The sequence below is a fragment of the Bufo gargarizans genome, chromosome 1 (genome assembly GCF_014858855.1).
Source record: "Bufo gargarizans isolate SCDJY-AF-19 chromosome 1, ASM1485885v1, whole genome shotgun sequence".
NCBI lineage: Eukaryota > Metazoa > Chordata > Amphibia > Anura > Bufonidae > Bufo > Bufo gargarizans.
Genome location: NC_058080.1, coordinates 306,829,110 through 306,855,540, shown reverse-complemented (window position 1 = coordinate 306,855,540; position 26,431 = coordinate 306,829,110). Strand labels below are relative to the sequence as shown.

Sequence of the window (26,431 nt, the reverse complement as noted above, 5' to 3'; positions counted from 1 at the left end):
TACCTCTCCCCTCGCACCACCTCTGTCATTCTCGGTCTCAGGGTCCGGACCTGGCTCTCCTCCTGAGGACCTTGCATCCCCACTGGAGAGAGGTGCGAGGCTCTCCCTCCTTCGCCCCCGGCCCCTCACCTTCAACCTCCTCTCCAGAAGAACAGGAGGCGAAGATCTCATCCAAGGTGAGGTACTGGTTGGAGAGCTCCAGGAGGGAGTTGGTTTCACCTTCCACTGCCACTCTGGTCAGGCTAGATTTTTTCTTGGTTAGGCGTTTCCTTCTGATCTTTGACTCTATCCAGCTACCCTCTGATGCACTTTTGTAGCATGAGGACAGAGTCACCTCGGTACGGTCTAGCCTTCTCATTCAGCTCCGCTCTAGGAGATGCATTCTCCTGGGAAGGCACAGACATCACCCCAGGATGGTGTTCCTCCTGCCCCCTCTCCATTTGACGCCTCTCCCTCCACCTCTGCTGGGACGGGCCATCTTTTCTCTTCACTGACCCCTTAGCCCTGCTGCCTTCACCAACACTCGCCTTGGCAGCGGGAGCCTCCCGGATCGCCTCTGAGCATGTGCAAGCCACGTTAGCAACTCAACGGGTGCCTTAGTTTAACGCACAGGTTGCATCTAATCTGCTTAAAGGATGTGGCCAGATGACCTTCATCCCCACACAACGCGCACTTCTGCACTTGGCAGCTGGCGCTGAAGTGCGAAGGGCTGCCACACTTGTGTCAGAGCTTAGGCTGACCACAATCCTTTCCCGCCCGAGGAAGGCAGACGATGGAATGTTGAAAACTGACCCTCCTGAACGCTTCAGTTTGATCAGAAACATCCAGGCACCCGACCAGATGCCAAATTCGTCTAGGTTCTAACTAAGAAGACCCTGGACGTCCCTGTACCTGCTTAGCCAAGATGTCAATGCTAGAAAGTAACTCATTACGGGTCAAAATTGTCACTTTCTTAACCTCACTCTGGCGGGTTATCGCTTGCACGAAAAACCCATGACAGTCCGGTTGGTCTTTCGCCAGTTCATACCCTGACCAGAAGAGCTCAAGACCCTCTGGCCAGGAAAAACTGATGTCAAACTCCCTGGTGCCATACGAATGTATCAGGGCAAAGATGTCACATGCTCTGATGCCCATCTGAAAGAGAAGCTCCGCCACCCTCTTTCTGGTGGTGCATGCTTCCTTGCCTCTCCATTTCAGACAGACTAAATTCCGTCTGGCAGTCCTGGGGGTGGTTGTGGGTAGAGACCATGCGGTCTCGCCCATGCCTTGCTCTTGGTAGGCACCCCGGCCGTGCCTGTCTATCCAGAAGGATAGATCCATCTCCTACCCGCCTACTGTTATGGAGCTCTCCCCCATTTTGAGGGCCTCTAGGAGTCGCCACTGTAAGTCACCATCGCCAGACCCTGACAGTGAGGAGGACAATGAGGGCTGCCCCTCCCCCCCTGCGTAACTTCTGCCAGGCGTAACCGACGTAGAAGGGGCAGCCGGACCGGACTCCCCCCCCCCCCCCCCCAGACCTATCCACTACAGAAGGCACAGTGGCCACCTTAGACCCCACCAAGGAGGCTACATGAGGCCCACCAGCCACTTTAACAGCAGCCGGACCCCCACTTCCCCCCCCCCCCCCCCGGCAGGGCCCACAACACCTTTGGATTTTTTTGCTTTTAATATTACTATAAACTTGAGCCTTAGCCACTACCCGCTCTGCCTCCCCCTCACTGGAGGAGAAGGACAGAGCAGATGTAGCTGAGGCATCAGTCTGATTTATTTGACTTTCACTTGACTCACAGATGTTTTGTCCTATGCTTTTTCTGGCTAGAAATACAGCTCCCAGCCACACCAGCCTTATCCATATTGTGAATAGCACTGTGCACACCAGTCCCGCCCCCTTCCAGAGACACGCCTCCAGGAACTCCCAGAGGCACACCCACAGAGATGCCCATGGCCCCCGCAGCATCCCCCTTCCTACGCCACCTTACTGGCATAGGTGGAACAGCAGGCAGGAAGGAGTCAGCAGGGACGACTGTGGAGGCAACCTGGGTATTAGGAGGGGCGGGGCCAACAGCTGTGCCACACCGCTGCAGGCCAACTGAACACTTTTCCAGCGATACAGAGGCCACGACGGTAGGTAGGGCCACCCGACCCGCTGACACCCCCCTCCTTCGCCACTCGATTCCTTCCTGTCTGGCTTAGCTGGTCCTTCGTCTCTGCCCTCCCCGCTACTACAAACTGGGACAGCGTCCTGCACCATTTTGTTTTGATCTTGATCAATCTCCCCGCTCCTACGCTTCAGTCCTACATCAGAGACTAGGGAGGATAGCGAGGTTTGCTCCCTGGGCTGACTTTGCAGCCCACCCGGAGTCCAATTGATAGGATACGTAAACAAATGTTGTCTCACCATGGCTTTGCTTTGCTTTATTTTTTACTAAGCTCATCTCCTTCTGGGAGTTCATCACCGAAAAGGAGATTTTCTCCACAGATTCTCAGGAACTAGGTGCCTGATTTGCTCGAGCAGCTGACCAACCACTCCAGTATTCTCACCATAAAAATCCTCATCTGAGCTCGTGGGCGGTAGGCAGACCTGCTCAGGCCGAATCCCCGAGCTTACAAAAAAGGCAGGTTTACTTCTGACTTTTCCATTTTTTCTTCCATATCTTCCTCCCTATCAGAGGCTTCTGTGCCTTCAGTTTCCTGTTGCTGCTGTCCTTTACTCATTTCTTTGAAGCAGGCCTCATTCTCAAGTTTCTCTCTAAAAGGCCCACTATTGCAAAGGATTGCTGCCCTTCTTTCTTCCAACTTCTTTATTTCTTCTTTCATTTTTTTTATGTTAATGGAGATTTCTTTACTGTTCCTTCTGGATGCCCTGTCCGCTCTTATTCTTTCTGCCTTTAGATCTTCACGGAGTGGTCTCAGAGTCTTTCCATTCTCTTCATACTCCTAGAGGTATGCCAGTATACAGGAGCCAAAGGTGGTAACTGACTCCTGGGGCCTCATAGTACCCCACAGGACTATTGCCGGGCCTGGCTTCCCTCCAGGATTATACAGCTGGATAACCCCTTAAAGCGGATCTGTCACCAGATCACCCCTATTAAACTTGGCACATAGCCTAGTAGGGGTGATCTGAAGTTTAAAATAATACCTTTCTCCTCACCGTCTGCACCATGGTTGTTAATAAATTTATACTTCTATTTCTTTGCTGGCAGGCAATATCGAGCTCCAGAGCTTTTTCAGTACGAGCACTGCAATGCGATCCCTACCGACGTCTAAACACCACCCCCCATGATTGACAGCAATAATTGAAGTCAAAGTCTTACCTAGCTCTGTCAATCAAGGGGGAGGGGAGTGTTTAGGCATCGGTAGGGGTTGCATAGCGGTACTGAAAAAGCTTGCCTTCTGGTGCTCAAAATTGCCTGCAAGCAAAGGAATAAATGTACGATTTTATCAACAACTGTGGCGCCGACAATGAGGAGGAAAATATAATTTTTAACTGCAGGATCACCCCTTCCAGGCTATGTGATAGAGTTGATTCTGGTGACAGAGTCACTTTAAAAACATATCAGCACACAAAGACTGAATATTTCAACTCATCAGCATTAGCTTGATTTCATAATCTACATCAAGACCACCACAGGTACACCTAGAGGTTCTGCTCTCTCTGCAACTGCCACATCGTTTCCATTTTGATTGTGCAGGCTAGGCAGGCGTGACCACTGCCTAACCCTGACAATGAACGTGCAGGGGGCACAGTTGCAGAGAGAACAGAGTTTTTTGGGGTAATGGAAACAGCCCACTTGGTCCTAGAGGCTCATTTGCATATATTAAGACATTTTTCTCAGCAATCCAGGCACATATTAACCAACAATGATCCCTTCAGGTGCCAAGCTCACATGCAACAGGTCAGACAGTTGAGTCATAAGAATAGATGCTCCAGAATTGTTATTACATGGAAAATACAAGTAGTTACTAAAACACACGTCAGGAGAGGTGACAGGTCCTCTTTAACCTAATGTTTGAAAACAAGATTCCAAAATTCTTGAGATGTAAAATTCCTGTTCCTGTTGACAAGAAGTCTGAGTGCTTTAGCTTCTTTTTTGGACTGTTCAAAGCTTGGTTTCCACAGTTCCCTCATGCTGTTCTTAGATGACTGTTCTGGAAGGAATGGAAATGGTTTTGGGGCTGGACAAGACAAATGTTTTGAATCAGCTTTCCACTGCTTTATTTGCAAACCCTGTAAAATACAGCAAATTATCCATTAGCAAAGACTAACCATTGCCAAGATATTGAATATATTGCTTTCTACTCCTTTAAAAATGGATTACCACACTGATTTAACAAGCTTTTTGGGGCTTTTTTTACTTGGCATATTTCCACAGATTTTGATTATTTTTTTTCTTCAAAGATCCTGTGAGATAGAGGTTTCTTCTGACTTTGCCCCCTTTTTAATATGCATTTACAAAATGTTGCAGAATAAAATATACCACTAATAAATGCATATAAAAAAACACCATTAACAATGCATTGGAATTTTTTCTTAACAAGCTTCTACAAATGCAGAAAAGAAATAGAGTGTGATAGGAGCCATAATAGAGATGATGTCACTATTATTCCCAGACAGTTGCTTAGTAAACTGAATTATTGTCAGGAGCAGGCTGGAAATAAAAAATAAGAAGCAATGACTTAACACAGTTGTAGTGAGGTTAATGAAACTCTGTTTGAACTTTGAGTGCACAAGAACATCCAATTTATCACACTGTGGATCACAGACATGATGCTGTAAACGAGCAAGTGGATAAAAGCATTCATAAGTTATAGATAAAGTGGAATGAATTAATGCATCCCTTTGACTAAATATTAAAACTTGCCTGTGACTGTCACACAAGTATGCATTAGCTACATACGTTAACAAAATTGTTGGTACCCCGCCGTTAAAGAAAGAAAAACCCACAATGGTGATAGAAATTTACTGTAAATCAGCTAATGAAAATCTGACATTGCTTTTGAATTGTAGTTCAATGGAATAATACTAATGAAACTGGCCTGGACAAAAATGATTATATCCTTAGAAAATATTGAAAGTTATTTGACCATAGGGACACAAACTAAGATGTGCCTGGTAATTAGCATCACAGGTGTCTTCAAACTTGTATTCAGTTAGTTTGCCTACTTAAAGGGTGAAAAGTAGTCACTGCTGTTTTTATCATGGTGGGTACCACACTGAACATGGGCCAAAGAAAGGTAAGGAGAGAGCTATCTCCGAGATTAGAAAGAACATTATAGACAAACATGTGAAAAGTAATGGCTACGAGGCCATCATCCAACAGCTTGATGTTCCTGTTATTACAGTTGCACATATTATTCAGAAGTTTAGGGTCTATGGGATTGTAGTCTACCTCCCTGGAAGTGGCTACAAGAGGAACATTTATGACATATTGATGAGGCGGATAATACAAATGGTAACCAAAGAGCCCAGAACAACTTCCAAAGAGGTGAACTCCAAGGTCAAGGTACATCAGTGTCAGATCTAACCATCCGTTGCTGTCTTGGCCAAAGTGGACTTTGCGGAAGACGACCGAGGAGGAAACCACTGTTGAAAACAAATTATAAAAAAAAAAAAGCAAGACTGGAATTTGCCAAAATGCATATTGACAAGCCACAAAGCTTCTGGGATAATGTCCTTTTGACAGATGAGACAAAACTGGAGCTTTTGGGCAAGTCATATCAGCTCTATGCTCACAGACACAAAAGTTAAGCATACAAAAGAAAACATTATACCTATTGTGAAACATGGGGAAGTTTTGGGTCTGCTTTTCAGCATCTGGCACATAGTCTTGAATCTTTGCAGAGTACAATGAAATCTCAAGACCTATCGAGGCATTCTGGAGCGAAATGTGCTGTCCAATATCAGAAAACTTGGTCTTAGTCGCAGGTCATGAGTTTTCCAACAGGATAATGACCCATAAACACACATCTAAAAACACCCAAGAGCAAAGCATTGGACTATTTTGAAGTGGCCTTCTAGGATCCCCGATCTAAATCTTATTGAACATCTGTGGAAGGAAGCATGCAGTCTAGGGAAGGCAGCCTTCAAACCTGAGATAGTTGGAGCAGTTTGCTCATGAGGTGTGGGCCAAAATACGTGGACAGGAGCAGAAGTCTCATTGAGTTACAGAAATCTCATGATTGCCTCAATAGGTTGTGCTACAAAATATTAAGTTAAGGATAGCATAATTTTTGTTCAGGAAAGTTTCATTAGTTTAAATCTGAAATTATTCTGTTGAACCACAATTCAAAAACAATGTCTGATTTTCAGTAAGTTTTTATTATTTTGTCAGTTATAAGTTATTTCAGGGGACCTTTGTGAGTTTTTCTCTCTTTGAGCAAGCTCATTTACATAAGTGATTGTGAGCCAGAACAGGTGCAAATCTTTTCATCATACTATATCACTGTATAGCCACCATTCCTGGTTGTGGCTCATAATCACTGATTGAAACCATTGATCAAACACTGTGTGAAAGTCAGTTTTTAACGCCAGTATTTTTACGAATGCCTTTCTAAAAAGCTGACATTAAAAGTGGCTCCCTTCAGTTGGATGGGGGCTCTCAGGCTATGAACATGGATGTAAAAAGACATGTCCTGTTTTTCCCGATGCCCATTATTTATGGCGAGTTAAAAAAAACGCCAATAGAACCATAGACATCAAAGGTTCTGAAAATATGAATATAGCCTAAATGTTTATTTGTCAGGGATCAATCAGGCAAACCAGTGCTTTGACCTTAAAGCCATTCTCAACAACATTGTATTGCTGCAAAACATCTGAAATAAAATAAAATCTGGACAGCTTTCCTAAATAACCTTACTGAAGAATCAGACTACAAACTGTTCATAGACTGTTACCATGGAGAGGCATACGTGTGCATAGCAGCTGTAGACAAAAGAATATGGTATTGAAAATTTGTTAGACACCTATGAATCAATTCAGTAGTGACTATGGGGGAGATTTATCAAAAAAGTGGTGTGTATAGCAACCAATCAGATTGATCATTTCAAAGGAGTTCTGAATAATGAAAGGTGGTGCTTCAGATGCTTCGATTCACTCAACACTAGTGTTGACCTATCCTGAGAATAGGCCATCAATATAAAAACTCCTGGATAAGCCCTTCAATGTTAATATAATGCATTATTTTTATGTTAATTGAATTGTTAGATCTTCCATGTGTTACAGTTACCTTTCTTTGCAGTCGTATGTTGTCCCACACTCTTCTGCATACCATGCACTCAAAAGCATCAATATAATTGTCCTGGGTTACATCTTGCACACCCCACATTCTATCCTTGATCGCATGGATCAACTGAATGTTGCTGATATGGCCTTGCAATTTCCAGTCTAAGTACTCCAGATACAAGCTGTCATTTCTGTCCAGCTGTTTAATGTAGTGTGCAAGTTCTCGTGGATGAGAAAATTTGTCCACAATTATCACACTTTTTTTGCTAGGGAGCCAGTCTTCAATATTAGTGGCACCATAATATATGGGGACACATCCCAGCTTTAAAGGCCTCCACAGTTTCTCAGTTATATAATCTTCACAAACTGCATTTTCAAATGCAAGGATAAACTTATACTGAGCAAGTATACGATAAAATTGTCTGTCGTCCATAAAAGAGGAGTTATTGACTTGTGGCGGCAAGTCTCGGTTATGAAGGCATTCTCCATAGGAATCTACAGGGACATATTTCATTAGTTCTTGTATGTAAGTGTCTCGATCTGATGGAGGATCACAATCTGACTGCACATACACTACTGGAGCAAGTTTCCTTCTCAGAACATTCTTTTTTTGAACAGACACAAAGTACTCAAGTGACGTAAGGGTCTCGAGATCCTCCAAATACTGGCTTGTCAAAGGCAAGTGGGAATGTCGGCTAAATGTAGCTGTGTGGTTGAACATAGTTATGGTTGGTGGATGAAACAGTTTGTAGTTGTTCTTTGGAGATTCTTCATGAAACAAAGCCCATTCATGGTATGGCTTTCGTGGCAGTGGCAAGCTGTCTGTGTTGAAATCTGTTCCTATAGGTAAAAAAAAAAGATAAAAAAAAAGAAAGAAAACATACTGTAATTTGAGTTTGCTTTTTTCTGTAATTCACTACTGTAAAATACATACATAGAAATATGGTAACTATACGTACAATAAATAAATGCCTTTTCTGTAAAAGTGATATTCCACTTTCAACAAGGTCTGATATCTTAGTGGATAACTATCATGAAGGACATTGGGTGCCCCTTGTCTAGACTACTTTAGTCTTGAATGAAGCAGAACTTGGCGCTAAATGAGCACTAGAAAGCAATGCTGAAAATTAGTCATTCCAGATGAAGACTGATTATTACTGCAATCCCACAGTTGTTCTGATATGCTATAACAGTAAAGGCGCATTTACTCTCTCCGGCCCAGCAGGCAATTATCAGGAAGGGAGCACTCAGCCATCACCTCCTCTGTATGGGAACCAGAGATGGCTATTGCCATCACCTATCCTCATACAGTCCCTGACAAAAGTCTTGTTGATGTGTACAAATTGACCTGAAGTGCCGCTAAAATATATTTCTAATCAAGATTTTGTTACAAGAAATGGGTCATTTTAATCCCAACAGCTTTTGTAATAATGTTTCAGTGCAAAACGAAACTGACAAAAAGTATTCTAATATTCACAACTTGGTAAAACCCATTGAGTCAATTTTTGCCAAGACATAAGTGTTGTCGCCTTGTCATATGAGCTTCACCTGTGACTAATAATAAATCAATTAGATCTCAGGTGTGTATAAAAAGAACCCCAGTACACTAGACCTCAACATCAACTGCAACTAGACCTCTGCAAACATGCCTAAGATTTACCCGGAGTCTAAAGTGTTGATTATCTGAAGACCAGATCCACTGCTGATGTGGCAGACACCTTCAATGTGTCTCAGCGTCAAGTTCAGAGGATAAAAAAAAGATTTGAAGAGACTGGAGACGATTTGGACAAGGCCAGGTCAGGCCGACCCCGCAAGACAACTGTTCGAGAGGACCGTTTGTTGGCTCGAAAATCCAAGACCAGCCCATTTTCCACTGCAGCAGAGCTCCACGAGACCTGGTCACCTGAAGTCCCTGTGTCAACCAGAACAGTTTGTCGGATTCTGTCTCGAAATGGCCTCCATGGTCGAATCAGTGCCCATAAGCCAGCACTAAACAAAACATTTGCCAAGGGCCACAGCCTGCTAAAAGGATGGATGCTGGAAAAGTGGCAGAAGGTGGATTTTTCAGATGTATCTTCTGTTGAATTACACCACAGTCGCCGCAAATATTTCAGGAGACCTACTGGAACCCGCATAGAGCCGAGATTTACACAGAAAACAGTGAATTTTGGTGGAGGCAAAATCATGGTCTGGGGTTACATCCAGTATGGGGGTGTGTGAGGGATCTGCAGGGTGGAAGGCAACATCAATAGTCTAAAAAACCAAGAAATCTTAGCTACCTCTTATATTCCCAACCAAAGGCCAAATTCTGCAGCAGGATGGTGCTCCATGGCATACTTCCATCTCCACATCAAAGTTCCTTAAGGCGAAGAAAATCAAGATGCTCCAGGATTGGCCAGCTCAGTCACCAGACATGAACATCATTGAGCATATGTGGTGTAGGATGAAAGAGGAAGCATGGAAGATGAAACCAAAGAATATTGATGATCTCTGGGAGGCATGCAAGACTGTTTTCTTTGCTATTCCTGATGACTTCATCAATAAATTGTATGAATCCTTGCCAAACCGCATGGATGCTGTCCTTCAAGCTCATGGAAGTCATACAAGATATTAAATTTGGATCTCACAGCACCACTACTTAATTTGCTGTCATATTTTTGGATTTGCAGTAAAGTTGTTCCATTTCTGTATAGGCGACAAAACTTTTGTCTTGCCAAAATTTGACCTTTCTGTCTTGATTAAATGATAAATCTTTTTTCAGTGAAACTAATTTATTTCAGTGCATTAAACATCATTTGGGAGGGCTTTAGCTTTTCATATGAGCTATTTCTAACACCAATTGATTAATTAAAAGTCAGGTTAATAGCAGGAGTTTCTACAAAATAGAGAAGCGACAAGACTTTTGTCAGGGACAGTACGGATTCATTTTTTCTGGGCAGAAGACTGCAGATTTAGGTGTCCACATGGACAAAGCTCTGTTTACATTACACTGTATAGAAATGCTGTCCTATACACTAATAAAAAAAAAGTTACAAAATGGTCCAGCATATGCCAAAAGGATACACTTTTACAATGCATTGGGTGAATGCGGTCTTATTAAATGCTTAGGTTTGTGCACATACAGTATGCTAATGGCTAAGGTAAAAACAGACCCTCATTTTCTCATGCTTGGTACATATTATTTAAAGACCAGGTATATAATAAACATAGTTTGGTATATAAAAATGTGATGGCACACTCTCATGTAGTGAAACAATGGAATAGATGGGATCTTTGGTTGTAATAAAATTATATTTTTTTATTTGCACAAGTAAAAGTAAAAATGGGAAAGATCTTCTATATTGATAAGAATTGAGATGTCTTAAGGCTATTCAGTGTAATATATTGTATAATTTTAGATGGATAATATGAGTATGTAATCCTCTGGTGGGATATAACTAGTGATGAGCGGCAGGGGTCATATTCAAATTTGCAATATTTCGCGAATATATAATTCGAATATTCGTTATATTCTACGATTTTTTTCACTCATAAAATCGGCAAGGTAATGATTATGTAATATGCAAATTTTCGTAATGCAAATTTTCGTAATACAAATTTACTATTGAGAATTTTTCAACTTGCAACTATTAGACAAAGAAGATTATAGTCTCATCTGAAGTTCAGATTGGAAAAAAATTTAAGCACTATATTAGCTAAATTTCTCTATATTCGTTTTTTTCCCGAATATTCGATATATTGCTATAACTTAGATTTTTGGAATATTTGTAATATTCTAAAACAAGAAAATATAGCGAATATTCGAAAAAAAATCGAATATAGAGCAATTAGCTTATAGCGCTATAATCTTCTTTCTCTAATAGTTGTAAGTTGAAAAATTTGCAATTAAAAATTTGTATTACGAAAATTAGCATTACGAAAATTTGCAAACAACACTACTCCTAAAGTCAAATATACTGCAGCCTTCTCATTGGCCCACAAGCTTGAAGCAGGGAGGGATCATGTGTACTGATTAAAAAAAAAATAATAATATTCAAAATTACAAATATATATCACTATATTTGAAATATTCACGAATTTTCAAAGTACCTATATTCGCGATAAAAATTCGAAATTCGAATATTCGTGATCAACACTAGATATAACGGTATTCACAATGCTAGATTTGTGAAGTGCTATTATAGATTGAACGATGAGTGTTCTGTATAAGCTGGATATACAAAGTGTTACGTGTGAGCTCAGTATATTAGGAAGTACTATGTGCAAGCTTGATACATAAGGTGCTATGTGCAAGCTAAATACATATATCTACTGTTTAATCAGATTGATATACTGATTTTGTGTAATGTATAAAGTACTATGTGCAAGCTGAAAACATGAAGTGCTGTATCCAAGCTGGTTACATATAACTGATCTGTATAGGTAAGCACCTGAAATATCACACTATGGCTGAATACATGAAGTGCTATGTGCAAGCTGAGTATACAGTATATATATTTTGAGTTGCACTGGTAAGCTGGGTACACAAGGGTTGATATTTCTATCATCCAATTATCACAATATGGCTGAATACATAAGGTACTGTGTGCAAGTTAAATACATATAAAGTAATCTGTGCAAGTAGGTCAAGTACACAATGGTTAGAATTGATAACACACAAATTGTCACATTAAGGCTAAATAGATAAAGTGCTGCGTGCATACTGGATTCATATAAAAGAGCTCTGTAGGTTGACTGAGTTCATATGGCCCATAAAATATACCAGGGTTCGTCCTTCAGGGACCAAAACGTATAGTCCAAGTGAAAAAAATGGGATCCATTAAAAATTGGGTAGGTAAAACAGGTGGTTTACATAGTATTGGGATATAAGCACCTATAGTGTATAGAGTGTGCTTATTTTGTCCGTACTGGGAGATTTTGCTATGTTTGCAGATTGTTCCTCTCTCAGCTTTCACTTTGGAATATAGTTTACCCCTTATATTGTATTCAGGGTTCTTCAAGAATGTCTTCCGTACAATATTAATCTATATAATAAAGTTAGTGTAGGTTACCGCTCCCTGCTGCTTTGGTTAGAAGTGTGAAAATGGGGATCTGTCCGGATTCAGCTCTGAACCCGGACCATCTCTTTAATAAAAAATGTAAATTTTCCACAAATCTCATGAAGGACATACATTTGACTATGGGGCCCTATGATATTGGTGTACACCCCTGGCCTCTTTGTTTTCAGTTAATTAGGGACATTTGTGTTAGGGTCCATTCACACGTCCGTGTGTTTTGCAGATCCACGGATCTGCAAAACACAGACTCTGGCAATGCGCGTTCCACATTTTGCGGACTGCACATCACCAGCACTAATAGAATATGCCTATTATTGTCTGCAATTGCGGACAAGAATAGGGCATGTTCTATTTTTTTCTTGAACCGAAATGCGGACCGGGAAGTGCAAGTCCGCATTTCCGGATCCGGGCCGCACATATAGAAATGAATGGGTCCGCAATTCCGTTCCACGAAATGCGGAACAGAATTGCGGACGTGTGAATGGACCCTTAATATCATGAAGTTGGAAGCCTGTCCTGGTCATATGTTGCTGACAAAGGTGCAAGCCCCACACTTGTGGCAACAAAACATGAAGGGGATAGGTTTTCAGATGATCCACAGTATACAATTTGTTATATTTTCATAAAAAATTAACCATACCATAAAAGAGAAAAGCTTTTGTCATGGGATTCTGAAGGTATGTTCTGTTTATAGTGAAAAGGCAGGTCTCTTCTCCACATCGACCCAGCTTTCCAGTCTCACCAGTCAAAGGTGACCACCAGAGCAGAATGGGATAGCTGCCTAATCCATTTTCTAATTTTCTGGATAAGATGGATTCATGTAATCTTTTCAGCAATGGATTGGATTTTTTCTGTTGGCCAGCATCTTTTACTAACAAGCTTACTTTCTGTTTCTCAAAATTACCCAGTTCAACTATCACCTGTGGAAAAATAAATGTGAATATAATTATAAACTGTATACAGTATGTTCCTTCACTTTCATTCAGTACCACATCTGAGACCCCTGCCCATATTGGTTAAGCTCACACCATCTTTTCGGCAAACAGTTAAAGTATAATTTTTTTTCAGTAAAAAAGATACACTCATTGATACACAAAAAGTATGTGCGAAGTGAAAAGCAAATGATACATGGTTTTCAAAAAAATGTTATAAATAAAATTCTGAAAAGTGTGGCAGGCATTTCTATTCAGCCCCTATACCCTGTCCACCTGTGTAATTTATTCTCACTATAGTTAGAACTGGTCTGGGTAGGCCTCAGAGGTTTGATAGAGACCATTAGTGACCAAAATGTATCATAAAAACCAAGAAACACACCAGACAGGTGAGGGATAAAGTTGTGGATAAGTGTAAAGCAGGATTAAAGGGAATCTGTCACCTAGTTTGAGCATATTAAACTGTTAACATAGCAATGTTCAATAAAGTACATTCATTCCAGCAAGGGTCTTCTTTCTTTTATTCAAGTTTTCATTTTGATCCAAAGCGACTTTTCGAATATGCTAATTAAGCTTCAAGGTGCCCAGAGGGGCGTTATTCCTCTCCTCAAGTGCCCAGTAACGCCCCCCTGCAGTGCCCAGCCCAGCACGCCTCCTAGGAAATAAATTTACTCCCACATCCTTGCCGAACGGCGCCGCCCCCTCCGCTACGTCATGTAATTTATGCACCCCACAAACCTTGCGTCCTCCTTTCTTCCCCCAGAGATCTTGCGCAGCCGCAGTATCGCCAACTGCCTGCGCCTGTTCTATACTACGGCTCCTGAGGACAACAGCCTCAATAGTGTCACTGGGCATGCGCCGAGCCCAGTGATGTAATCGGGCCACTGTTGCCCTCAGGAGCTGTAGTATAGAACAGGTGCAGGCAGTCGGCAATACTGCGGCTGCGCAAGATCTCTGGGGAAAGAAAGGAGGACGTAAGGATCGTGGGGTGAATAAATTACATGACGTAGCGGAGGGGGCGGCGCTGTTCGGCAAGGATATGGGAGTAAATTTATTTCTTAGGAGGCGTGCTGGGCTTGGAAGAAAGGCAGGCTGGGCACTGCAGGGGGGCGTTACTGGGCACTTGAGGAGAGGAATAACGCCTCTCTGGGCACCTTGAAGCTTAATTAGCATATTTTAAAAATCGCTTTTTGATCAAAATGAAAACTTGAATAAAAGAAAGAAGACCCTTACTGGAATGAAGGTACTTTATTGAACATTGCTATGTTAACAGTTTAATATGCTCAAACTAGGTGACAGATTCCCTTTAAGTTATAAACAAAAAATATACCAAGCTTTGAACATCTCACAGAGCACTGTTCAATCCATCATATGGAAATGCACGGAGTATGGCAAACCTACCAAGACATGGCTGTCCAGTGTCCACCTAAACTGACAGCCCAGGCAAGGAGAGCAGTAATTAGTTAGAGAAACAGCCAAGAGGCCCATTGTCACTATGGAGGAGCTGCAGAGATCCACAACTCAGGTGGGAGACTCTGTCCACATGACAACTATTAGGCCTCTTTCACACGGGCGTCAGTTTTTTTGCCCGGATAAGAGGCGGGTGGAAGAAGGTGCTCTGGTCAGGTGAGATGCCCTAAATGCAAAACACTTTTCTCATACTACATAGAGTTTTATGGAATTATTTAGCAGCATTTTTTTCTTCTTTTTTTTTCCCTATATTGCAAAAAGTCAAAATATGATAAAAAAAAATAAAAGCTTGTTTGCAGTCTGCATTTTCAGATTTTCCATGGACTTTCAAGCTAACATCTGGAGCTGGGGTTTTTACTACAAAAAAAACTCCACTAAGACCTCAAAGTGCGCAAAAATTGTAGTAAAATGCATTTGCTAACCCACTCTTTACACGGTACAATGATCTAGCAGATTGTTGGGAAGGAAGCTAGTGGAGGTGACTGGTGCACCAATCTCCTCCAGAGTATAGGGAGGAGAGATCGCTAATCCATAGCTCTTCCCCATACCGTCTTGTTGTTTCCCGGAAGCGAAATGTGTTTACACAGCACGATCTGCAACTCGGAAACTATGATCTTTTGTGCTGCACAAAAGATCCAATTACCCGATGGACGACTGTTTCGGCGGTGCATTTACACCACCAGATCATTGTTAAAGAGTGTTACTAGTAACACTGGTTAGCAATGATCTGTTCAATTGTCGGCCCGTGTAAAGGACCCTTAAGACCTCTGAAGACTACACCATCCTTGAAGAAGGATAACAAGATTTTCCACATTAATGTATGTTTTGGTCCTAAATTACCCGACTTTTTTTTAGCAATTTTGTAAATGTAGTGGTTGTCCGCTATTTACATTGATGACCTATCCTCAGAAAAGGTAATCAATATCAGATCTGTAGAGCACCCCACGTCGATCAGCTGTTTGAAAAGAAAGCAGCATAATCTTATTATTAAGAAAACTGCTACAAAAATTAAAATGTCATATTGTTATAGACACTTAATGAAACACTTTTTTATGGGTCTTCTTTCTCCAGGACAGAAGTCCTGGTCTTTGCTACTTTCGGAGGTGGGTCCCCCAGATTGGGAAACTATAGGGGAAAACTTAAAATATGTTTCACACAACTTCAATCACACTGTTGTACAATTTAACATTCTGCACAAAATATATGTGACACCTATGTGGTTATATAGAAGAGGATTTAGGACCTCCTCCGATTGCCCACGCTGTGGCGACTCCGGGGCAGATCATTTACATCTGTTCTGGGATTGCCCGATGGTGGGTGGTTATTGGAGATCAGTCCAGACCACTTTGGCCTGCAAACTGAATATGCTTGTTCCTTTGTCCCCCAGGATATGGGTCCTGGGAGACCTATCGGAGGTTAACTATCAGCCCATAAATCGTCAATTATTGATTAAGGTTATGTTCCTGGCCAGGCTTATTGTTGCTAGACTGTGGCTTAGCTCCTCCATCCCAGATTGTGGTAACTGGATGGCTATGGTTGAGAAGGTGAAGAACTACGAGAAGATCTTGTACAAACAGAGAGGAGCCTACTTAAAATGGAGTGGTCTGTGGGGAGAGTGGGTTACGGCTTAATTCATTAAATTTTTTTATTTTTTTATTTTTTATTTTTTTTTTTTTTTCCTGCAAGGTTGGGAGGGAGGGGGGTGGTTGGGGATGATTTCAACATTTAAGATATTATAAATGTCATGTCGATATGTATTTTTGTATCATAAATAAAATATGGAGATTGAAAAAAAGAAAAGAAAGCAGCATTCGTATAAACGGTGCCTTCTCTTCACTTTTTACACAGGTCACCACTGATGTTGCGATGGCGACCAGCGTAATTACAACTTCAACGTCCCCATTCAATTCTCTTGAATAGGAAAGAGCTGTCCCATTGAAGTGAATAGGGACAGAGGAGCTTGATCAGTGCTTGGGGACACCCCAGGGTACTTAAATCAAATTTTTGCCAGGATTCAAACCCCCAAGCTTGTACATTGGAGGCAAGGACCTTATCCACTCAGCTATAAAGCTGAATGCTAAACTGTCAGAAAAAGCTCATAGTAGTTTCTTATTTAGTGAGTATTCCTATTCAGCAGAATACTTCTTTTATATTTCTGTGCAGGCTAACATGTAGCTATATAGTGTAGTGGTTAATGTTCTTGCCTCTAATGTAAAAGCTTGGGAGTTTGAATTCTGGCAGAAACATTTCAGAAATAGAGATTACATTTATATATTTTTTTGTAATTGTAAAAAATGTATGGCACAAAATAAATGTGTAATTACTAAATATATATATATATATATATATATATATACACATACATACACACACACACACACACACAGTACAGACCAAAAGTTTAGACACACCTTCTCATTCAAAGAGTTTTCTTTATTTTCATGACTATGAAAATTGTAGATTCACACTGAAGGCATCAAAACCATGAATTAACACATGTGGAATTATATACATAACAAAAAACTGTGAAACAACTGAAAATATGTCATATTCTACGTTCTTCAAAGTAGCCTCCTTTTGCTTTGATTACTGCTTTGCACACTCTTGGCATTCTCTTGATGAGCTTCAAGAGGTAGTCACTTGAAATGGTCTTCCAACAGTCTTGAAGGAGTTCCCAGAGATGCTTAGCACTTGTTGGCCCTTTTGCCTTCACTCTGCGGTCCAGCTCACCCCAAACCATCTCGATTGGGTTCAGGTCCGGTGACTGTGGAGGCCAGGTCATCTGGCGCAGCACCCCATCACTCTCCTTCATGGTCAAATAGCCCTTACACAGCCTGGAGGTGTGTTTGGGGTCATTGTCCTGTTGAAAAATAAATGATGGTCCAACTAAACGCAAACCGGATGGAATAGCATGCTGCTGCAAGATGATGTGGTAGCCATGCTGGTTCAGTATGCCTTCAATTTTGAATAAATCCCCAACAGTGTCACCAGCAAAGCACCCCCACACCATCACACCTCCTCCTCTATGCTTCACGGTGGGAACCAGACATGTACAGTCGTGGCCAAAAGTTTTGAGAATGACACAAATATTAGTTTTCACAAAGTTTGCTGCTAAACTGCTTTTAGATCTTTGTTTCAGTTGTTTCTGTGATGTAGTGAAATATAATTACACGCACTTCATATGTTTCAAAGGTTTTTATCGACAATTGCATGACATTTATGCAAAGAGTCAGTATTTGCAGTGTTGGCCCTTCTTTTTCAGGACCTCTGCAATTCGACTGGGCATGCCCTCAATCAACTTCTGGGTCAATTCCTGACTGATCGGAACCCATTCTTTCATAATCACTTCTTGGAGTTTGTCAGAATTAGTGGGTTTTTGTTTGTCCAGCCGCCTCTTGAAGATTGACCACAAGTTCTCAATGGGATTAAGATCTGGGGAGTTTCCAGGCCATGGACCCAAAATGTCAACGTTTTGGTCCGCGAGCCACTTAGTTATCACTTTTGCCTTATGGCACGGTGCTCCATCGTGCTGGAAAATGCATTGTTCTTCACCAAACTGTTGTATTGTTGGAAGAAGTTGCTGTTGGAGGGTGTTTTGGTACCATTCTTTATTCATGGCTGTGGTTTTGGGCAAAATTGTGAGTGAGCCCACTCACTTGGATAAGAAGCAACCCCACACATGAATGGTCTCAGGATGCTTTACTGTTGGCATGACACAGGACTGATGGTAGCGCTCACCTTTTCTTTTCCCGGACAAGCCTTTTTCCAGATGCCCCAAACAATCGGAAAGAGGCTTTATCGGAGAATATGACTTTGCCCCAGTCCTCAGCAGTCCATTCACCATATTTTCTGCAGAAGATCAATCTGTCCCTGGTGGTTTTTTTGGAGAGAAGTGGCTTCTTTGCTGCCCTTCTTGACACCAGGCCATCTTCCAAAAGTCTTCGCCTCACTGTGCGTGCAGATGCGATCACACCTCCCTGCTGTCATTCCTGAGCAAGCTCTGCACTGGTGGCACTCCGATCCCGCAGCTGAATCCTCTTTAGGAGACGATCCTGGCACTTGCTGGACTTTCTTGCACGCCCTGAAGCCTTCTTAACAAGAATTGAACCTCTTTCATTGAAGTTCTTGATGATCCTATAAATTGTTGATTGAGGTGCAATCTTAGTAGCCACAATATCCTTGCCTGTGAAGCCATTTTTTTTGCAATGCAATGATGGCTGCACACGTTTCTTTGCAGGTCACCATGGTTAACAATGGAAGAACAATGATTTCAAGCATCACCCTCCTTTTAACAGGTCAAGTCTGCCATTTTAACCCAATCAGCCTGACATAATGATCTCCAGCCTTGTGCTCGTCAACATTCTCACCTCAGTTAACAAGACGATTACTGAAATTAACTCAGCAGGTCCTTTAATGACAGCAATGAAATGCAGTGGAAAGTTTTTGGGGGATTAAGTTAATTTTCATGGCAAAGAAGGACTATGCAATTCATCTGATCACTCTTCAGAACATTCTGGAGTATATGCAAATTGCTATTATAAAAACTTAAGCAGCAACTTTTCCAATTTCCAATATTTATGTAATTCTCAAAACTTTTGGCCACGACTGTAGAGTCGCACAAAGACACGGTGGTTGGAACCAAAGATCTCAAATTTGGACTCATCAGACCAAAGCACAGATTTCCACTGGTCTAATGTCCATTTCTTGTGTTCTTTAGCCCAAACAAGTCTCTTCTGCTTGTTGCCTGTTCTTAGCAGTGGTTTCCTAGCAGATATTCTACCATGAAGGCCTGATTCACACAGTCTCCTCTTAACAGTTGTTCTAGAGATGTGTCTGCTGCTAGAACTCTGTGTGGCATTGACCTGGTCTCTAATCTGAGCTGCTGTTAACCTGCGATTTCTGAGGCTGGTGACTCTGATGAACTTATCCTCCGCAGCAGAGGTGACTCTTGGTCTTCCTTTCCTGTGGCGGTCCGCATGTGAGCCAGTTTCTTTGTAGCGCTTGATGCTTTTTGTGACTGCACTTGGGGACACTTTCAAAGTTTTCCCAATTTTTCGGACTGACTGACCTTCATTTCTTAAAGTAATGATGGCCACTCGTTTTTCTTTACTTAGCTGCTTTTTTCTTGCCATAATACAAATTCTAACAGTCTATTCAGTAGGACTATCAGCTGCGTATCCAGCTGACTTCTCCACAACGCAACTGATGGTCCCAACCCCATTTATAAGGCAAGAAATCCCACTTATTAAACCTGATAGGGCACACCTGTGAAGTAAAATCCATTTCAGGTGACTACCTCTTGAAGCTCATCAAGAGAATGCCAAGAGTGTGCAAAGCAGTAATCATCGCAAAGGGTGGCTACTTTGAAGAACCTAGAATATGACATATTTTCAGTTGTTTCACACTTTTTTGTTATGTATATAATTCCACATTTGTTAATTCATAGTTTTGATGCCTTCAGTGTGAATCTACAATTTTCATAGTCATGAAAATAAAGAAAACTCTTTGAATGAGAAGGTGTGTCCAAAGAAATGAAGGTCAGTCAGTCCGAAAAATTGGGAAAACTTTGAAAGTGTCCCCAAGTGCAGTCACAAAAACCATCAAGCGCTATAAAGAAACTGGCTCACATGCGGACGGTCCCAGGAAAGGAAGACCAAGAGTCACTTCTGCTGCGGAGGATAAGTTCATCCGAGTCACCAGCCTCAGAAATCGCAGGTTAACAGCAGCTCAGATTAGAGACCAGGTCAATGCCACACAGAGTTCTAGCAGCAGACACATCTCTAGAACAACTGTTAAGAGGAGACTGTGTGAATCAGGCCTTCATGGTAGAATATCTGCTAGGAAACCACTGCTAAGGACAGGCAACAAGCAGAAGAGACTTGTTTGGGCTAAAGAACACAAGAAATGGACATTAGACCAGTGGAAATCTGTGCTTTGGTCTGATGAGTCAAAATTTGAGATCTTTGGTTCCAACCACCGTGTCTTTGTGCGATGCAGAAAAGGTGAACGGATGGACTCTACATGCCTGGTTCCCACCGTGAAGCATGGAGAAGGAGGTGTGATGGTGTGGGGGTGCTTTGCTGGTGACACTGTTGGGGATTTATTCAAAATTGAAGGCATACTGAACCAGCATGGCTACCACAACATCTTGCAGCGGCATGCTATTCCATCCGGTTTGCGTTTAGTTGGACCATCATTTATTTTTCAACAGGACAATGACCCCAAACACACCTCCAGGCTGTGTAAAGGCTATTTGACCATGAAGGAGAGTGATGGGGTGCTGCGCCAGATGACCTGGCCTCCACAGTCACCGGACCTGAACCCAATCGAGATGGTTTGGGGTGAGCTGGACCGCAGAGTGAAGGCAAAAGGGCCAACAAATGCTAAGCATCTCTGGGAACTCCTTCAAGACTGTTGGAAGACCATTTCAGGTGACTACCTCTTGAAGCTCATCGAGAGAATGCCAAGAGCAGAGCAGTAATGCCACTGTACAAAGCAGTAATCAAAGCAAAAGGTGGCTACTTAGAAGAACCTAGAATATGACATATTTTCAGTTGTTTCACACTTTTTTGTTATGTATATAATTCCACATGTGTTAATTCATAGTTTTGATGCCTTCAGTGTGGATCTACAATTTTCATAGTCATGAAAATAAAGAAAACTCTTTGAATGAGAAGGTGTGTCCAAACTTTTGGTCTGTACTATATATATATATATATATATATATATATATATATATATATATATATATTAGTAATTACACATTAATTTTGTGCCATACATTTTTTATACTTACTAAAACTGTAAAAACGGTATCTGCCGGGATTTGAACTCACAACCTTTTGCATTAGAAGGAAGAATCTTAACCACTGGGATATATAACCCAATCATAAACTGTGCTGGAAAAACCTCATAGTAGTTTCTAAAGTAGTAACTTTTCCTATACATAAGGAATACTTACTGATACAGAAACTACTATGAGGTTTATCCAGCACAGTTTATTATTGGGTTGTATAGCCCAGTGGTTAAGATGCTTGCCTTTAATGCAGAAGCTTGCGAGTTCAAATACTGGCAGAAACTTTTCTGAAATCAGACTAAATTAGATTTAAATATGCTGGATGTCCCCACCCACTGTACAGCGATGTGTTGAGCGAGCATGCTCGGCCGAACACCAGTCAACAATATAAAAAAAAGTGGACAAGCTAAACTGTATAGCTACACACCTAATTTAAGTCAAAGAGGTCAGTTGCAGTGTCCTGCACAGCTTGTGGTGAGGAACAGTGCTGTGGCTCCTTCTTAGGATTGTGGCATCCCAGCAAAATACCACCACTTTGTATGTGCTGGGTAGAATCCTTTAATTAAAAGGAACATGCATACTGTATGTGACCACCACCATACAATTCTGTGATATAAAAGTAAAAAGCATCTCGATAACATTACAGGCTAACTACTTCATTCGATTTCTGGATTAGATAAGTATTTTGTAAAAATAATTACTGCTTTTTTTTCTTACCTGGAGTGTCACCAAGAGAAAGAAAAATGCTATAATTAGGCATGAGACCCAAAACTTGACTCCCCAGATTTTAATCATTTTTCACCGTTCATCATGGTCAAGGAATAGCCTTCAAAAAGATATACATGGGGATGTGTGGTTATATATTGTGGACTGTACATTGTACTGCGTTGAAAAGCCTAATGCAGGGATTAGAAGACAAACATTAAAATTACATATTGGTACAATTGTGATGCATTGTTGTCACAAATAGCTGGATTTGTGATGCATGAATGTAGCCATAATTTCCTGAAATTACCAACTTGCATATAATACTAAAACCCTGTGTAAATACAATGGAATTAAAATGTTGATAGGCTTTCTTCATTTATAGTAGACAGAAGTGTTGGGCAAGCATGCTCAGCCGAACACAAGTTTGGCTCGAGCATCGCTATGCTCGGTACATCGTGGTGTTCTGCCGAAATTCGCATGTGCTAGAGTGAGTGTATTTAAATCTAATTTAGCCTCTATTTCTGAAATGTTTCTGGCGGGATTCAAACTCACAACCTTTGATATTACAACCAAGAATGTTAACCACTACATGGTCAGTTACTTTAAATAAATAAACTAACTAAATATATATTAGACTTCTGCAGTATAGGAATACTTACTCATATTCTATGTTTTTTTTAGTAACTGGACAAAAAAATTGGGTTAAGCAGCACCCCAGGTCCCAATCTGGGGAAAGTTGCCAGTAGAAAAATATATTAGATGGTGCCCGCTGATGGGGATCCTGGCTGGGGGTCCCATAAGGTTACAAATAAATAGAAAATCCACAACACTCCTCAGTTCTGGTGAAAAAGCTGGTTACTTTATTGGTAACAGCAGCATACAAAAAGCAACATTTCAACCAATACAGTAACCGGCTTTTTCACCAGAACTGAGGAGTGCTGTGGATTTTCTATTTATTTTTTTAGTAACTGGCCATGCAGCTCTATAGTGTAGTGGTTAACATTCTGGGCATTTTAGCTGAACTAGAGTCCGACACCCTCCCCTCTTCAGAGCAGGGGGTGCCTGGTTTAATGCTCAGGTTCTCCCATTGACTTCCATTGTGCATGGGTGCTCTGTACTGCCAGACCAACACTAGTAGAAAGCTTTTCCACCCTAGTGCATTGATTACTAAGCACAAGCCTTTCATTAAAGGGGATGTTACCAACTGCATAGTGTAAACTAACAGATTACGCTATACTTACCAGTTGAATGTCCCATCGCTCCAGTGACACTGTTAAGGTTAGTCTCTGCAGCTTGAGGCCTAGGCCTGAGGCATGGAGCACATGGATTTTAGCCCCTCTCCCTAACTAAACTCTTTTACCAGATTAGACTGAGCTAGAAGTGGAGCAGTCCACACCTCTGCCTCCCTAGGTACCATGCCAAGGTTGGTTAACTCTATCATTTAAAGAAAAACCACAAAAATTAAGTCGCCTAAATAGGAGGAAATGCTCAAAACCCCCAAACACTCCCACTCCATGAGTCATTTAACTATGGAGGTATGTGGGAGCTTGGCTGTGAGTTAGATCTTAGCACCATTCAGACCTAGTTCACACACCATAGGTAGTCTAGTGATAGGACCCATGCCACACTGAGATACCTTGACAGTGGTGCAAAAGGGCTCTGTTGTGTTCCTGACTAGAATACATTGGCTAAAGTCTCAGTTTTTAACATCAGCCTGAGGAATTAGCCAGTATTGTCAGTTGCATATAACTGTGGTGCACCTTTTGCAGTGATTAACTCCATCACTCCCACACTTTACCATACAGAGAATGTAAAGCATAAAAATGACATAACATAAATGAATAGAACCCCTGCTCTGGGGTACTGCAATTGGCTACGGTGGTCACATGCCACATACAGCTACGTCACAGCCAATAAACACACTGGTGAATGTATGTTATTTTATTATTTTAACACGTTTAGGGGCAATTGGGAGGTCTTCCAAGTTGCACAACCCCTTTAAGCAGTGACAGATGCCTTTAAATTTCCTATTTGGAATCTTATTTCTTCTTACTGAGTTTCCTAAATCCAAAGAGGGATTCTGAATCTGTATTTTACAATATCATTAGGGCTAAATGATACATTAGCCTTCAGAACTAAAGTTTATACCAGTTGTGTAGCAGGCAAACCCGGTAGACAGCCTCAGGGTCCCCTGATCTCTTTGTCTATATAAGGCTGAGTTCACACGAGCGTGACAGATTAGGTCCGGATGCGTTCAGGGTGCGTTCAGTTAAACTCGCACCATTTTGCAAGCAAGTTCAGTCAGTTTTGGCTGCAATTGCGTTTAGTTGTTCAGTTTTTTCCGCGCGGGTGCAATGCGTTTTGATGCGTTTTTCACGCGCGTGATAAAAAACTGAAGGTTTACAAACAACATCTCCTAGCAACCATCAGTGAAAAATGCATTGCATCCGCACTTGCTTGCAGATGCAATGCGTTATTAACGCAGCCCCATTCACTTCTATGGAGCCAGGGCTGCGTGAAAAACGCAGAATATAGAACATGCTGCGATTTTAAAGCATTGCAGAAGTGATGCATGAAAAAAAACGCTCATGTACACAGCCCCATTGAAATGAATGGGTCAGGATTCAGTGCAGGTGCAATGCGTTCACCTACTGCATTGCACCCGCGCGGAAATCTCGCCCGTGTGAACGCAGCCTAAAGCAGGGATGCTCAACCTGTGGCCCTCCAGCTGTTGTAAAACTACAACTCCCACCATGCCATTCTGTAGGCTGAAAGCTGTAGGCTGTCCGGGAATGATGGGAGTTGTAGTTTTGCAACAGCTGGAGGGCCGCAGGTTGAGCATGCGTGATATAAAGGGATTACCAATAACTGCATCACAGGGACTATCTCCCACTAACTATCTGTTTTATATATATATGAGATAACTAGCTATCTAATGTAATTGACTCAGCAATGTAAATGACTCAGCAAAGCACAGAGTAAAGCTATGTCACTGCTCTCTCTCTCTCTCTCAGAACGGCAAAAAACAGCTCAAAATTGCTGCTGGGGAGTTTCTTATATCGTAAGGAGCAGGCAACTTTTCTATTGGTTGCTAGGGATGTTGCTAAGCTCAGACAAAGATATTACAGCCTTCTTATTGGCCCACAAGCAAGAAGCAGTGAGGGTATTGATGAAAGAATCTAGAATATTCGCGATTACGAAGATATAGCACTAAATTCTACATTTTCGCGAATTCTCGAAGTGCCGATATTCGGGATAAATATTCACAATTAGAATATTGTCACTGGGGAGTGGGGGGAAAGTTCCCACCGAACACCGATGGGGAATGGGAATGAAACTAGGCCTGGACACTTGGGACAGGGAGCAGGTCACCTCATAATGCCACCCTAATCCTAGCCCTAACCGTATGAGTGGACCCAGATGGTAGGAGGGCTAATACACAGGAACCTCTGGCCCTACTAACCCTAAAGATCCCTGGAAAAGAGTCATCAACAGAGACGACCTGTTCCTCCAAAACACGAACGAACAGGAGTCGGCAGGTAAGAACCCAGTCATAAAACAACACACCAGAACAACAAGCACTTACCTGCCGCAGCAACAACATCAGTAACTGTCTGGACCCCCATGTGAACTGGATACATGACAGCACCAGGCAGAGCTGCTCAGTGACTTGCAGTTCCCCCTCCGGGGAACCCAGGAGACCTCTCACCAAAGGCACAGACAGACAGAAGAATGTCTAGCATCCATGCAGGACAATACACACCAACGACAGTTCAGACATGGAACAACAACTAAACATACAACAGACCCTGAACATAACCCACACCAAACATATACTAGGGAAGGTAGGGTAGAATGCAAAGAAACATAGGGAAGACATTGGTGTGAAACTAGGTGGCCCTCACACTGGACATATGGAATATCCAGGAAAGGAGCAAGGCTCCAACACCAACCAAGGGTGGAATACAACTGACCTCAACCTCACAGCAACAGGATAAGTAGAGCCATGAGACCACACCCAGATCCACACCTTAACCTCATAACCACCAGACTGAGGAGAGGCCAGGATACAGGAGCAGTGCACACACATAAAGAAACAACACATTGCCCCAGGCAACTGCATGCATGACATTTGTGTCATGGCAAACTGCACCACGACCGAGACACAGCCGTGACAACTATTTGCGATCAACACTACTCAGGACCTGTAAAAGGTAGGTAATGCATAAAAACTCCACTTAAAACG

General features: G+C 41.9%; 1 protein-coding gene across 2 annotated transcripts in view; it reads right to left on the bottom strand.

Moving 5' to 3' along the window:
- Window positions 1-1,641: 1,641 nt before the first annotated feature.
- Window positions 1,642-26,431, bottom strand: part of FUT10 (fucosyltransferase 10) — a 75,254-nt gene continuing 50,464 nt past the window's right edge. The window contains exons 2-5 of one of the 2 annotated variants that reach the window (XM_044305157.1): window positions 22,195-22,373; window positions 12,920-13,199; window positions 7,227-8,062; window positions 1,642-4,228 (exon numbers count right to left, since the gene is read on the bottom strand). In XM_044305157.1, the coding sequence (XP_044161092.1) occupies window positions 4,004-4,228; window positions 7,227-8,062; window positions 12,920-13,199; window positions 22,195-22,272 (1,419 nt within the window). In that variant the 5' untranslated portion in view covers window positions 22,273-22,373 and the 3' untranslated portion in view covers window positions 1,642-4,003. The remainder of the gene's footprint in view (window positions 4,229-7,226; window positions 8,063-12,919; window positions 13,200-22,194; window positions 22,374-26,431) is intronic. The other variant, XM_044305158.1, reaches the window with a different exon arrangement.